Genomic DNA, 14,954 nt, shown 5'->3' with positions numbered 1-14,954 from the left:
GATAGAAAAAATTCACAGTGGTTGTCGGTTATAAGCATTATCGAATCTTCGTAATACACTCGGTACACGTGTCAGCTTCGATGACAATTGTTATTGTATAAAAAATCGCAATTGAAAGAGTATACTCGGATAGGCCTCGATTTTCCAGGGTTTCTACTTTAAACGTTATATCGTAATCGATCGCAATCGTTCCGCGTTTACCATTTCAGATATGGTGCAGCTTGAACCATTTAATAATCGAGTCCCGAGATTTGTAAATAGCAACGGGCGAGCTTATACAAGTAGTTTGCATCGGTATCATTCGAGATCGGTAACGAGTCTCGAAGCATTCTTAACGAACGATCGTCAGAATATTGTAAATAGCCGGAATTATTTACAATTTGCAAAAAAAGTGCACCTGAACGTCTCGGTACCTTCAGACATTAAAGCACTAGATTATGTACTTTAAAATACAGTGGTCCCTCGTTAAAATTTCTAACTTTAATGTGCTTATAACAAGATATCTTGACTTAAGTAAAGAGTTGCTACGAGAAACTAATAAGAGCCAGTAGAATGGCGAATTTTCATCTGGTACGTAATAAATAAAATACTCTTAATTCTCGTATCATTTTAATGGGAGTAATTTTAGTAGAACCAGTGTATCACGATTTCCCTAGATTTCATGTTGGAATTACATTTACATTTGCTATTGTCCCCTAACTTACAAGAATATACTAAGAAGTACTTACCGAAATGAAACAATAATTGCTAGAATTTTATTTTGTATGTACCAGACTCGTGACATCGATTATCATTCGGTTAATTAACTCCGTAGCGTGCGACGAGGTACCATTGTACCATTTATCAGAACTGTGCTTCCTGAGCACAGTTGAGTGTCACGTATAAGTTCATTCAAACATCGACATCAGACATCAGACATGTCACGAAGGTCTCAGAAAAAACACGAGTACCGGAATGACGAGGGTCGAACATGATGAAATGATTGATTGCAAAAGAGGTAAATGTACACGCCGGGTCACGAGCGATCTCGACCGATCGGTGAGTGAACGGCGGTCGGTCGTGGTCGGTCGAGGCCGGTCGTAATGAATAAGTACTCATCCGTAATACACACGCCATACTTGGATATATCGGGAATACACACACGTAAATACAGTACAGTACAGTCGACATAATTGTACATATACAAACATACTCGGATGAAATGATTCTTGAAACATATTGTACTCGGCACCGCAGCAATTCGCTGGGTCTGCAGTCCACTCGATCGCGGATCCATCGGTAATGTCTTTCATAGCTGAGCCGTAGCCCACAGCTGCCGCCTGCACTGCACTGCGCTATGTACAGCACATGTTAATATTAGTAATTCTGGTGTGATCCGTGGCACTAGCCAGACGATCAGTCGAGATCATTGCTCTTGAGTTTCAAGTGTGAACTTGATGTTGTTGAAATGCTCAAGGACCATCCTCTAGCTGAGTGTTATCCATTCGACCGTCTTCTTACTTTGTACTCCATAGGCTATTCGTGTGGATCACACTGGTAGCGGTGACTTGCTGTCGAATCCCTCTAAATATAATACCCCTAAACGATACGAAATGATTATACCTGAAATATTTGAGATTCATGTGTTAAATAAAAAGACAGACGCCTAAGGGATCGGAATGTGTACCATTAAAAATTGTTCAGTCGTCGATTCATTTTATACTAGTGAGTTTACTTGTGTATTTTAAGCTTGAATAGAGATTAGCTTAGTATTCTGTAATCGTGTATAGAGATTAGAAATTCCCTAAGCTGCAGAGATTACGTTGGACAGCTCTAGCTATATGTTGGATCTTGCGTTTAACCATGGATTACACCAGTCTGCATTATGGTTCCTTTTACCTTTTTCTGATTTGCCAACTTTGATATTTACATTTTTGACTGTTCGGTGTTTATTCCAATTGACCAGCCGGCCCTGATGCGTCTCGGTCGGTCCTCCGCGGACGATCCTGCGCATCCGGTGCACGGCGAACATCATATACATTCTTCTATATCAATGGTGCACAAAATGCTTGTGTATGTATATTTATGTTGTAACTAGATATTCATTATGATCAATCTGGTTCTAACGTCGAGCACTTGCAGCGAGCCTTAAAGTTGAAATGTTATTCATCGTATATTTTGTGTGCCAAAACAATTTTTCAACCTGACATTCATTCTATCCTCAGCACTGTTTCACTTTTTCTATGGAAAACCTTTAGAACCTCCCACTTCTCTCAACCCGACTGATCTCATCTTACAACTTTAAGGCATCAATATCAATACAACTTTTTAGTATACCTTAGTCATACTTCATTTCACAAAAACACTAGAAACTAGACATACTGATTAAATCATGCCACGTTAACTTTCAGAAAGAAACTCCTTCAAACATGGACCTACAGTTCATATCTAAAATAATATCAAATTCTAGCTTCTCTTAGTATCAGAACTATGCACATAAAATAAACTCTATCGCTCTTCACTCCTTTGCCTCAAACAAAAAGAGAAACCAGTATTTATCGAGTCTCCATCAATTTAAATAAAACTCCAACTAAACTCACATCGCTGTAATCACACGTTCTCCAGCATATCCCCTAAAGAGTCGTCACGCTGTTTTGTTTCCTTCCCCTCCGACACATCAGAAAGTTGCAAACATGACTTGGAATTCGCACCTCCTAAAAGTGAGAGCACCCCACAGCCATCACTCGTGAAAGGGCACCTAAATGGAACAGAATAATGGGGAAAAGAGGTTCGCTGCAAACTGTGCCGAACGTGTGTGTGTCCGCGGTGTCACCAAGGTGTGTGCATATTAGCGGTCAGGATGCGTGTACGCAGAAAGGCGTGCATGAAGCGTGGTGTGCGTGTGTGTAGAAGTCAGCTGGAGGTGGTCCCGAGGAACAGCGCTGGCGGGGGTCGTCCGATGAGCACCGTGAGCGCAGGCGGTAGCCTAGGTCGAGGAAGCAGGGCGTTGCATCTCCAACATCATCAGAGCTCCCTCTCAGCCCTGCACATGACGGCCAATCACACTGGCACGGTTGATAGACGCAGATCCAGCCTCAGGGTAACGTACCGTATAGATTTACAGACCTGGTCCATACACGACTGCACCGGGTACTCGTTGGTACTCCTTCTTCTTAGCGTACTCTTTCTTCAACTTGCACGGGGTACAAGCAATTCTTGGCAGATCGCTTCTCTTTCCTCGATGCCACGTGTTCGTTGGCAGCACAGACCAATCGCCTTGTTAGACTCTGCATATTCTGTACATGTGCCTGAACGTGTGCGACGAGACTAGGTTCTGATTTAGAAATTAAAGAAGAGGGTGCATATCTTTCAGTGGTTGATTACTAGCGTTTACTATTGGTAGTTGCTATTGGAAATAGGGGGAGATACTTCTGATTGTTATTTGTATCACTATGATTCGCTGTAGCGTAGCTGAAACGAAGACAGAAGTAAGAGGATGAGGTTATGTTCGACGATTGGTGTTCGATTAATGATGATTTACTTCTAGCTCCCTATGCATTAAAGCACTAAGCACCACTGTCAGTCAGACAAGTCAGTCACACGATACTGTACAAGTCTTATTTTTCTAGGGGAACTTGTGGACATGTAAAAAGAAAACTAATTTTTATTGCTTTCAGTAGTTATCTATGGAGTGGTACTTTTCAAAGAAATCGCCAGATATGAGAACGAAAGGACGTCAGATAGTTGACGATGGTTCGAAACGTAACGGGATCTTAAGTAAGAGAATAAATATTTGAGCGGCGTTGAACGTGTTTCACTGAATAAAACTATAGTAACGGGATTTTCATTCGGATATAGGTAAATATTCAATAAAAGAAACTACTCACAGAAGCAATCTGCCTTGAATAACACCAAAGTGTCTATTGAACTACTAACGTCATGGATGACTTTCTCTCCATTTTGAACACTGCCTCACAACATTCTAGGGTACTATACAGAAAGCCATCACTGACAACCATCACCACCACTGTCACGCATAACATTATTATCAATGGTCGCTCGAGCCGGATGTTCCACGCGGAAATTGTTTACCCGATCGGAGCGATCGATCTGCCGCTTCATCGTAGAAAATTACTCGAGCCACCATTCCCAGAGGGATTTCTTTTTACCGTGCACCTTTTCTGAGTCGCCGTTTGATTTCTCATCGTTTCATTTCTGTAAATATTTACTCTGTTACTTTCTGTCTCTCTTTTATTTCTCATTGGCACGATTGCATGGCATCGCTTAGATAACGACGCTCGCGCAGTACTCCGCCAAAAATACGAGAAAAAGATACTTTCTCCTATCTCGATGCATCCCAAACTCGCTTGACCCTTATCAAGCGGAGCACACGATCTTTTTGCGGACATAAATCGAACGAAAATAGTCGCCTCGATTGGAGACAAACCAAACGAGAATCACGATGAAAGAAACGCTAACGCGCTCCACATTGTTGGACGCTTCGATTGCTACTCTGTGAAAAGAGGGAAAGAGCTCCAGGTTCTCAGGTATGGTATCAGGTTGACGTAACGGTTTTGACGTTTTTCGTTTTTAGATTTAGTTTACTAGCTCAACTGTTTTCTAAATCAGAAACAAGTAAAAAGAATCGTCCTTTGGAAATCTCACAATAGTTTGAAAACAGATGTCACTTGTTTCAAAGAAAACAACTGTTTCGCTAACCGCGCACGAAAAACGTCAAAATTTTCGTACCAACTCAATACTTCGTTCATCGAGATGCTTTTCTAACGTTTCCTTTCAAATTCGAAGATTTACGATTAAGACGAACCGTGACCCGCAACGCGGTCGAATCTCCGCACGATAAGGGTCCCAAGCTGTGAGCTATGAGCTCGACCTAACGTTAATCATTGTCCCTGCATCCTGTGGATCGTCGCAGACCTGCAGTCTTCTTTACTTGAAAAAGGTTCGGTATATATGTATATATTATATATATACGTACATGTATCTAGATCTATATTAATCCATCGTTTCTTTCGCCTATGTCTCTGTACATTATTCTATCGTCGTACGGGCACCGGCAAGGTGTCGTTAACGAGTCCTGGTTGCGTTCGAAGTTTTCCGGACGGAGTTTACCCGGGAATCGTGTTATACACAGGAATCTGTCGGAGAAAGAGCATCGAGTTTGCTTCGCCGAACAAAGTGTTGAACATCCTTCGGGAAACTTCGAAAGGGAAATTCTTTGGGTGTGTGCGAGGGAAACGATAGATCTCTCTTATCGCCATCTGCGAGACTGATACACAAATAGCATAGCGAATCGATATTTATGATTCTGTGATATTTTTCATTACACCGGGGTGTAATAGCGTTTCTTTATGAAATTAGTTTTTTATCCAGATTATAACTAAACGTAATTTTTGGGAAGATCTTTTTACATTATGATCTACAGTTTGGAGCTAACTTTCAGGGTAGTTTTCACCTTTTAACGTTAATTGATAAATACATGAATTCTCTAAGTGCAATTATAATTGAAACATTTCATCATTGAGTTATTCCATCAGTCGTCTTGGATGAAAGCTCAAAGTTATAACACAAATTTCTATTTTTTATTAATTAATGTTACCATACGCATAACTTGTTAATTTCAAATTCTCCGTAGGATTAATAGTTTCTAGAATCTTATTTACGCCAAGACTAATTCACTTGAATTGCCTAGAAATTAAAATAGTAAAAATTACTTTAAAAAATCTCCTATTTATTTACACCAAGTCTACTTGAATTGCGTGACAATGAAAACGGTAAAACTTATTTCAAGAAATCTCCCATTTAACTTCTTCGTCTAAATTCACAAAGAAGGAACGCAAGGAAATGCGATCTAGCGTCACCTCGCAGACCCCTCGACTTTCGTAGATACATAGTAGATACTCATCGTTATCTTAGATCACCCCGCAGAACGACGAGACATCATCGCCAAAACGATCCCGAAGATGCCTCCTCGTCCGGCAACCAAAGTTTAAACATCGGCGAAGCGTCCGAATGCTTGTCCCATTGATTTGAACGTTTACCGCGAATACATCCGTCGTTGCGCCGAGGTTTAAACGATCCCCACGAATTTCGGCCTCGATTGCACGAACCTCGAAGATACGGGCAGTAATCAGCGATCGAACGCAAAACAAGGATGCCCAGATCGACGAGGTTCGTCCAAGTTTCCGTCGATTCGAGTTTCTAGATAATTAGTGAATTCCGATTTGTCGTGGATCGTGTTTTGGAAAATCTTGCTTGGAAAATTCACGGGGGAAAATGAGGACACGAAAGACTGACTGATTCGGGGCACGAGTGCGATCACGTTGCACTTAAATATACGAAAACTCAACAGAGAAACCATACGATCCCCGTCCCTCAACCCTTTCTTCCTGTACTTTTATCGTCTACTTGTAAATCTTGTGAACCCGTCGTTGTTTCTTCCCGACGATCGCAACGGATACGACGATCATTGGAGGGGAATGTGTCCTCCGTCGTTGCAGAGAGCGATAGTCGGCACCGCGATATTCGCAAAAATACGAGCTTAACTTGTTAGTGAAATTTTTAGAAGAATCTTGTTCGTACTTCGCATTCGTGATTCATCGGTTCTTGTGAATTTTGAAAATCTTTTTCTTTTTGAACGACTACCTTTGTGATTTACATTATATCGTATTATCTGTTTTCTATTATATTATATTTATTTTTCTTTATTATTGTTACCGTGTGTGTTATTATATAATAACTCTTTGTTATTATATGTGAATATTTTTGTTATTACTGTGATTTAGATATTTCGTGGTTACTGTTCATTATAAATTCTACGATTTATACTGTACAATTACAGTTTGTATTATTCTAATGTGCATTGCGAAGGATCAAAAGTATATTTGTAATTCTTCAAATTTTATGACTGTTGCCTAGCAGTTTATTTCCAATTTTGTTTTTAATCGCTGATCGATTAATTGATTTATTTATAAGTTTTTGTAGTTCGAACGAGACACGATGAACTACGAGTGAACAATCGCGACCCCTAAGTATATCCTCGACTATATTTTCCCTCGAAGGGCTGACTGTATCGCCGCCACACTGTAAACACTTGTACATAGAGGATAAAAGATGCAAACAATCGATTGCTACCCTTATCACCTTCTAATGTATGTTAATCGGAGTGTTCCATTCCCCAAAGGGTAATACATTATTGTAGTGAATGCCGCGTTGAAAACACGAATTGCCCGCAGTCGCTCGATTTTTAGCCACCTAAAACTAATTATAATAACGATGACGATGCCATTGTGTAAATATAAACTGACGATTTCAATGTGGAAGTCACGGTGTGGGTTCTTAATCGACCTTGTTTCGTCCTTTACTAGTTGTCGTGGAAGAGCTCACAGGTATGCGCCCATCATCATCTACTTTGCGTATTCATCGTGCGTGTTCTTCATGATTTCTCTCTTCGATTCATTTGTTCGCTCCCACTGAGAGTTTCTTTCGAACGCCTTCCATCGAAACTGGCTAAATTTCTAATTTCTAATTCTAATTCCAGATTTCTAATTATTATTTCTAATTTTAATTTATAATTTTCAATCTTTAGAACATTTTTATTCTTCCATTTATTTCGATCGATGATCAAATCTTCACCATGTACCTAATAAAACCTACGAAATAATTAACGTAAATTGAATTGTCTTTAGAACTCATCAAAATTAGTTTGAAATTCATATCGAAATTAATGTTAAAAATAAAAATGTATATTAATTTAAATTTCGCCAATTTCGATGCGTTATCAGCTTGTACCTTCTTTCTCTTCCGCTTAATAGCGTATACTTTTCAATCCATCACATAAAACATTCTCTTCCTTACTTCCATTTCTTTTCAAATAGTACTAAAGAAGTATGTTTGCTGTGTTATTTTTGAGACTGATCATAAAAATCGCTTTTTGTTCGCGAGAGAGCTGCTGAATAATCGTTCCCAGCGCGATTCCCTGATTTCCGGGACTGACGGATCCTGGAAATCCTTCGCTCAGCGTATCGTTGCACGCGTATCCCTAACGCAGAATCGTTTCCTCCATCGCCATTTCACACGAAACTATTTCGAAACTCGTGACAAAGTCTCGATCTTGCTGCATCCAATTACCAAAAGGAATAATTCATAGTTCTATGGAACATCGAAATTCAGTTTCGAAAAGTTTCGATACTTTTGACGAACCCTAGACACATCGACGCATCATGTCTGCCGTCTAATAAATTCGCAAACTCATTTCAGAGAACTCAGGTGTCTCTATCAGTATCCTCTTATCAGGTTTGCTTCGGTATAACTTATTTTTCTCATTTTAGGGAAACCGTTTTCTCGAAATATTCAATTTTCAATGCTTGCTCGAATGCTTTGGAAGCATATCATCGAATAACTCTGAAAGAATCATAAGGGTCATTTTATAAAAACATCCCATATTAGAATTTTGAGTGTCAAAGGAGTCATCAAGTGACCATTCTGCCATCTCCATCTTTAATTTCAATATAACTTCTACTCAAAGACCCTGACTTCGCATGGACGTCCACAGTCAAGTGATACATCCACGAACATCCTCAATCTATTCATCATTCCCTCATCATTCCTATCGAATTAATTGACAACATACAGCGAACACGTAAAATTTGCTTCTTACAAAACTAACACGATCAACCAATAAAACCCTTGGAAAAATGAATGATTAATAGTACAACTCATTTACTTAATAAATTCGTCGATGGCAGTTATTATACCACGCCATCTTAAATCATTCCAAACAACCCAGCAACTCCTTCAGGAAACAGTATCACTTCTCAAAAAATAGTCAAATCCCCTTTCACTACGCCATACTGATCTAACCAACCAACAAACTTGCAAACTGTTAAAATTCAAATAAACACAAGCTATCAATCTCATTTTCTGAGAATTGATATAATTCCTCGAAGGAGCTATATAGTATTCAACGAAGCTTCTCTCTGATATCAACGAAAAAGTTGCTTGTGCCAAAGTGTAGACTGTTGAGGTGCAAGGACAAATCTTTCACTTACAATGCTTAATAAACACCATTACAAAGGACGCAAATTCTTCAGCATCATATTCGCGAAACATTGTTCCTCAAATGGTCGGTCAACAAACTCGTGTTCAATTTCACAAGTTCGCTGTATTTTGTCTAACGAAACACCCATTGCATACGCACCAATGCTAATCGTCGATCGTCCTTCCGCAGGGATCGTTAAGTCGAGCCCTCGGTCTGCGACCCAGGAGCGAGAAAGCCTCCCCGTCGTCCTCCTCGGACACCGGGAGCCTGGCGAGCCAGTACATGAGCAGCGCCCGCAGCAACTCGCCGCCGCCGCCGCAGTTGCCGCCCAGGCCGATCACCGGGAACAAGAGGCACCGTAGAGTGAAGAGCATCGGCGACATCGATTACATAACCAGCGCAGCAGTGAGCACTCCCGTTTGACAGGAGGGCAGGCCCCAACACTCGGGGCCTTACAGGAGCCTCAGCGAGCGGGGATACTCGTCGACGTACTCCTCGCAGTACGGCTCCTATTCCGGGTACAGCAACATTCTGCCACCTGGCGATCAGTACCAATACCAGCAGTCTGGTAACTACTATCAGCTGAAGGGCGGCTATTACTCGCCCCAAAGCAGCGGACCACCTTTCCCAGGTGTCCAGAGGTACGGCAGCCTGGCCGAGGAGGCCTGGTCCTGCACCACGAAAGACGATTCCGCTGGCAACCCAAAGACGAACCCTAGAACCTACCTAGCTTAGGAACCCGAGGATCTTGCCCAGACACGGTTAGTTCGTCGTGAAGACTGAATGGAAGCTGAGACAATGATTTTTCGTGTGATTCGTTCCAAGGGTGCAATGGCTATATGCTGCTTGTACAGTGTGTTGCAAAGAAAATGTTTGTTAGATTTGTTTTGGAATCTCTTGCGATTAGGGCTGGATAATCTGTGGATTCATTGTGATTATAAGTTTGCGAATTTATAAGTAATTAATTTATAGATTTTCCGCGCTTAGCGTGTCACAGAGATTTTTGGGTAATTGAACAATCGTTCCCATTGGAGGGAAACTTAGTTAATTGCGATTTGTATCCTGTTGATTTTCGAAGTTTTTGTTGTCATTGTAACACGCTGTACCGACTGTGGGTGTAACTTTGATACTCTGTTTTCAATGTGGTGAACGCAGGGATTGTTGAAGCATTTGACTTTTAGAGGAATTTGTTTATTTTGTAAGATGTTAAGTATTTTACTTGGTATAGTTACTTCATTTAACTGCGCGTCACTGTTTTCTTCCTGTTAAATTGTGAATATAAATCGAATGTATGATGATATGATGGTATGATCATAGACTTTTCATGATGCCCGCTTTATCCACCATCTTGTAATATCAAACTTATTCCCAAAGTTGTTGTGATTATTGTGAGCAGTATACATTTTCAGTAGTAAACTAGTTAGGATGATTTAGGATGGAAAGCAACGAAGCATTACGAGAAATTGTTGTTTCAATTTCGATTTGGGAACTTCCGGCGCAAACCATGTAATTTGAGAATGCAACAACGAGGCGTGTCGGTAGGCTAGGTTCGGGACAGAGTTCCCGTTGATCGAGATTTCCATGTTTCCTCCGGGAAGTAGACGAGTCTTTTGGTTTACGCGTGAAATAAGCTCCCATGGTTTCGTGAATGGAGATACATCCATTATATTCTATTCATTATGCAACTGAACACGAGCAATAACTTCCGATTCAATTCAGCATTCGGCAAAGACTGTTTTTACTCATTTATTCGAAGACTTTTATGGTTCGTTAACTCGTGATTAAACTAAGAACATTTTACAAAAATTCACAATTTTTTAAACTAGACAAGCAAAGGTAAACTGATAATTTTATTAAGATTCTTTATTTGATTTTACGCGTTTCAATCAGCCAGAAGTGCATGAAAAACCACAAAATAATCGCAACGTTTGAATCGATATAAATTAAAAACAGTTGCTTCGAAGAAACTTTGATCATCTTATTCCGTGAATGATCACCGTGTTCCGATCGTCGATTTTGTACTTACATCACGCGTAAACTAGAAGTCTCAGAGCCGTGTTGCAACAGATTACACTGAACCGTGAGCTATCGGATCGCAGAGCGCGCTGCGACCGTCAGGACCAGTTTCGTATCAGTTAAAAAGACATCTTAAACGTAGAAAGGAAGCATTGTACCAGTAGTGTATCAGCAGTCGAGAAACCATGTAGATGGTCTAGGACTACCTAAATAGAACCCCTATAACGCGATTAGAAAATCGTCAGAAAATATCTATGAAAGTGAGATTGTCCATAAGAAACTGATGCAAACAAAGAATATTTTAATCACGTTGTAGCAGGTTCTACTATATACCCTAAAGTTTAAATTCAATTGAAAGATTTAAATATTTCTGGAGCTCGAAGAGTAGCCAAAGGACATAGACCTCGGTTCAAGGAAGGATGCTAGCTACTTAGCGCTAACGTGTCTGCTGATCATACTACTGGCCACAAGAGACCAGTCACGATTAGACCTAGGCGAAGACGTTCCACTTACACTGTCACAATCTACCGGAATTGCTGCCAAATTGGTAAGGTCCGCAGACGCCGCGTCGTCTGTCGAAACCTTCAACGAACACACGACCAAGTAGAGAGAAAGAGAACGGAGTTACAACGACGCCGATAGGGAGAAGTCGCTTTTCAAGATAGAACCTCGGACAGGTCGATGGGACCGGTACTCCGTGATTTCCCGGGGTCACGGGAGAACTTACGCGATCGTTCGAAGGTTGCGATTGGATGTTAGACGTATTATTTAATTGCGAGACCGTTGATCGATCGATCAAGACGACGATCGCAAGCTGATAGCGGGGGAAGTGGATTGGGGCTTCCATTGGTGTTCTACGGGGAGCACGCGAATATCTGTTCGGATCAGCAACCAACAAACATTCCAAGTCGCTGTTTCTCGGCTGTTGGGAGAACTCGGGCAGACAGAGGTCTGCTTTTCATTATCGACGAAATAGGATAGGACGAAACCTGAGACCAATTTAACAATGTTTTTATCGAAGCTGTCGAGAGACGCCTTTTGAAATGTTCGGTTAAAATTATTTTCTAAGTTCGATCGTTTGACTTGTCGATCTTTCGACTTGTACTGATTATAATTATTATATTGATCGTTATGACTATTACGATTATCATGATTGTGATTATGGTGATTATAGTTATGATGATTATGATACTTTAGTAATAGGGTAGTCAGAGATTGATCGCCCTCTTTTTTCACGATTATTAAACCATTAATATCATTAGTACCTAATAAAAAGAAATATACTTGTGAAAGCAAGTACGCGTAAGAAGAATAGTTAAATATACCACTATTCCTTCCCTTGGGTCTGAGCTTAGACAATAATTTGATGCTAACGTTTCAAAAGTCCTTCGACACCTTTGGTAAACATAGTGTTAAACCAGATACGTATGTATTCAGCAAACCTTCACGATCTATATTGTAACGAAGCTTTTATTCCCCCCTCCTCCTCTTCGCATCTTCATTATTGTTTTCTACGTTCGTGATATTTGTACATATGTGTACTAAACGTTGTAAGAAATGGTTTTTCTTCGAACGCACACGCAAAGAGAGGCGATCGAGGAGGCGCGAAGCGAAAACGATCCTTGTCGAGAGACCTGTTTCCAGGATAAGAAAAGAAGTCTTCTCGGTCCTCTTCTTTTTAAAACCCGGTGAGCTCCTTTCAATGGCGAATTTTTCGGTTAACCCTCTGCGACCCACGGTTTCTATATAAATGAATTTAAGTGGTGTGAAATTAACACACGCCGATCTCTAAATGTAAATTAACTACTCAACGGTTTTAGTGATTTCATTGTGACGAGTATACTTTTGAATTTTGGAGTTTCAACGGCATCAAATGTTCACCATCTAGTAACAAATGAAATAAATCAACGGAATGCTGATACATTAACATGCAACTTCAATGTCACGTGGACTTCGCAGAGGGTCGACACTTGTGTATAAAACATGTCGCCTGTTTTAACTCGCGCATTGCAATCATAAATGATAAACGCGCGTATATAACTTTTTTCACGTTATTTAGTCGTGATTTTGAGAAATATCAACGCGTCGCAGTCGACAGGCTAATATATATTATTTAAAACATGAAAATCTATGCGCAGCATTTACACTAAAACAATTTGTGATCCACTTTGGGTAGATGGTTTTAGCGTTAGTAATTTATTTAACTGTAATAATTTATGTTGAAGAAACGAATGACGAAGATCAGAAATGGGACTCGTTTAACACTAGGTTCACCGAACGCGTCAATTTAAACGCATACTGAATTTCTGTCAAGATCATCTGATAAGATTCGCGTCGTTCTTGATCGATGCAATTACGCGAATACGTATCCCCATAGTCTATTTTGAAATCTCAAATGTCCAAGACCGAAACAAACGAAAATTAATTATTCCGAGATCAACAGAACAAACCGTACAATAAACGTCCGTGAACCTAGTGTTAAAATCGGTTAGGTAGCCATGTTGAATGCGTTTTAGCGATTCGTCGACGAGGATCGTGACTTCACTGCGAGCCCCCTAATCAAGCGCATGACTTTCGTAACGACGGGAATCGAAATCTCGTCAGAGATTATTTTTTTTCGAGCTGAAGCCGGAGCCGATCGTGTCGAGTACGTACATGTTAAGCTGTAATTAATTATGTAACTATTAAGAGCGAACGCGTACAAGAAGCCGACTCAGTCGACAATGTATTTATACGAGCGGATATTAATTATTATAACCCGTTATAATAATTAGTATCGTTAACTATTATAATATAATGGATCCGCGATCAGCCGAGACGATCAAGACGATCCGTGATGCACGTCCGAGTCACGATTATTAATTGCGGCGTCTTTCTTCACTTCTTTTCCCTCCTATTCGTTCACCTCTCCTTTTAGTTTTTACTGTAGATAAAAAACCTCTTCTGTGTAACTGAATATTTATTCGTAGCTGGACAATTCGTTCGTATTTATGCTCGGCGGTAATTTATTTCGGTTGAACTACTGTTTCGATCCGCGGATCGTTTCGACGCTGGATCAGTATTATCGTCGTTTGTCACGGCTAAACGACAGGTCAATACATCCCGAGTAATCTTGTTCTTTTTTTTTTCTTCCTTGTTCACACGCCTAAGTAATTTATTTTGATAAATTAGTTTAGGTTTAATTTATTTGACACGCGCGCTCGCGCGCGCGCGCGAATAATCAGGTGATCGACGATATCAGATTGGATCACGTGGGAGATAAGTACCGTCGGTCTCTCGGTGTCTCGTGCTCGGTTAAGATACTTTACAAAAGCAATTGTAACATTTGCTTGTGGATGTCTAATTGATAAACGCGACCAAATGATCGACGAAAACATTGTAAATGTGCTCAGTATCGTCTGTATATATTTGTGTGAGTTGTAATCTAAATACTTGGGAGAAATGAAATAAATGAATGCCTTTACTTCTGTGCAACGCAGACGTTCCTTCCGGTTCCTTCGTCTTGATTTCGTAACCGTGCCAGTAAGTACACTTGGGAGATGGCTTGATATCTAGCGAGACAGGAGCAAGTGGTGTTTTTCTAATTTACAGTTTTATAGTTTTCATTCGTTATGTGTATCTGTATCGACGAATAGCAAATTAATGATCGAAAATATCAGAAATTAAGGAATTAACACTTTTTGAAATTTCAACTTAAAATTATTTTCCAAGCTTAGTCGTATATTCTAAATTGGTTTTTCGACTTTTCTAGTAACGATTACAAACTTAACTATAGGAAATATCCAAAATTCAATTCAGGAAGGATGATTACTTTTGACATATATCGGTAGAAATAGTGTTAAGCAATTAAGCCAACAGTAGTTAATCGAGAAAAAATAAAAATTGATCAATCAGCCGAATT

At 40.1% G+C, this 14,954-nt stretch overlaps 2 protein-coding genes across 21 annotated transcripts in view; both read left to right on the top strand.

Annotated features, from left to right (window-relative positions):
- The window catches only part of Liprin-gamma (liprin protein kazrin), a 169,452-nt gene extending 159,985 nt beyond the window's left edge, over positions 1–9,467 (top strand). For 10 of the 20 annotated variants that reach the window (XM_031992207.2, XM_031992198.2, XM_076373735.1 and 7 more), the window contains 4 exons: positions 2,890–3,079; positions 4,913–4,939; positions 7,365–7,385; positions 9,227–9,467. In XM_031992207.2, the coding sequence (XP_031848067.2) occupies positions 2,890–3,079; positions 4,913–4,939; positions 7,365–7,385; positions 9,227–9,460 (472 nt within the window). In that variant the 3' untranslated portion in view covers positions 9,461–9,467. Of the gene's footprint in view, positions 1–2,889; positions 3,080–3,656; positions 4,940–7,364; positions 7,386–9,226 lie in introns of those variants that run through there. The other 10 variants (XR_013000045.1, XR_013000043.1, XR_013000046.1 and 7 more) reach the window with 10 other exon arrangements.
- LOC143175293 (uncharacterized) lies at positions 9,461–14,522 on the top strand (the record flags this gene model as incomplete). Its single annotated transcript, XM_076373904.1, has 1 exon — positions 9,461–14,522. A coding segment is annotated over one exon (312 nt), but the record flags the coding sequence as incomplete, so codon positions are not given.
- Positions 14,523–14,954: the final 432 nt, after the last annotated feature.

Source organism: Nomia melanderi, chromosome 14 (assembly GCF_051020985.1).
Source record: "Nomia melanderi isolate GNS246 chromosome 14, iyNomMela1, whole genome shotgun sequence".
Taxonomy (NCBI): domain Eukaryota; kingdom Metazoa; phylum Arthropoda; class Insecta; order Hymenoptera; family Halictidae; genus Nomia; species Nomia melanderi.
This window is presented reverse-complemented; position numbering and strand designations above follow the sequence as displayed.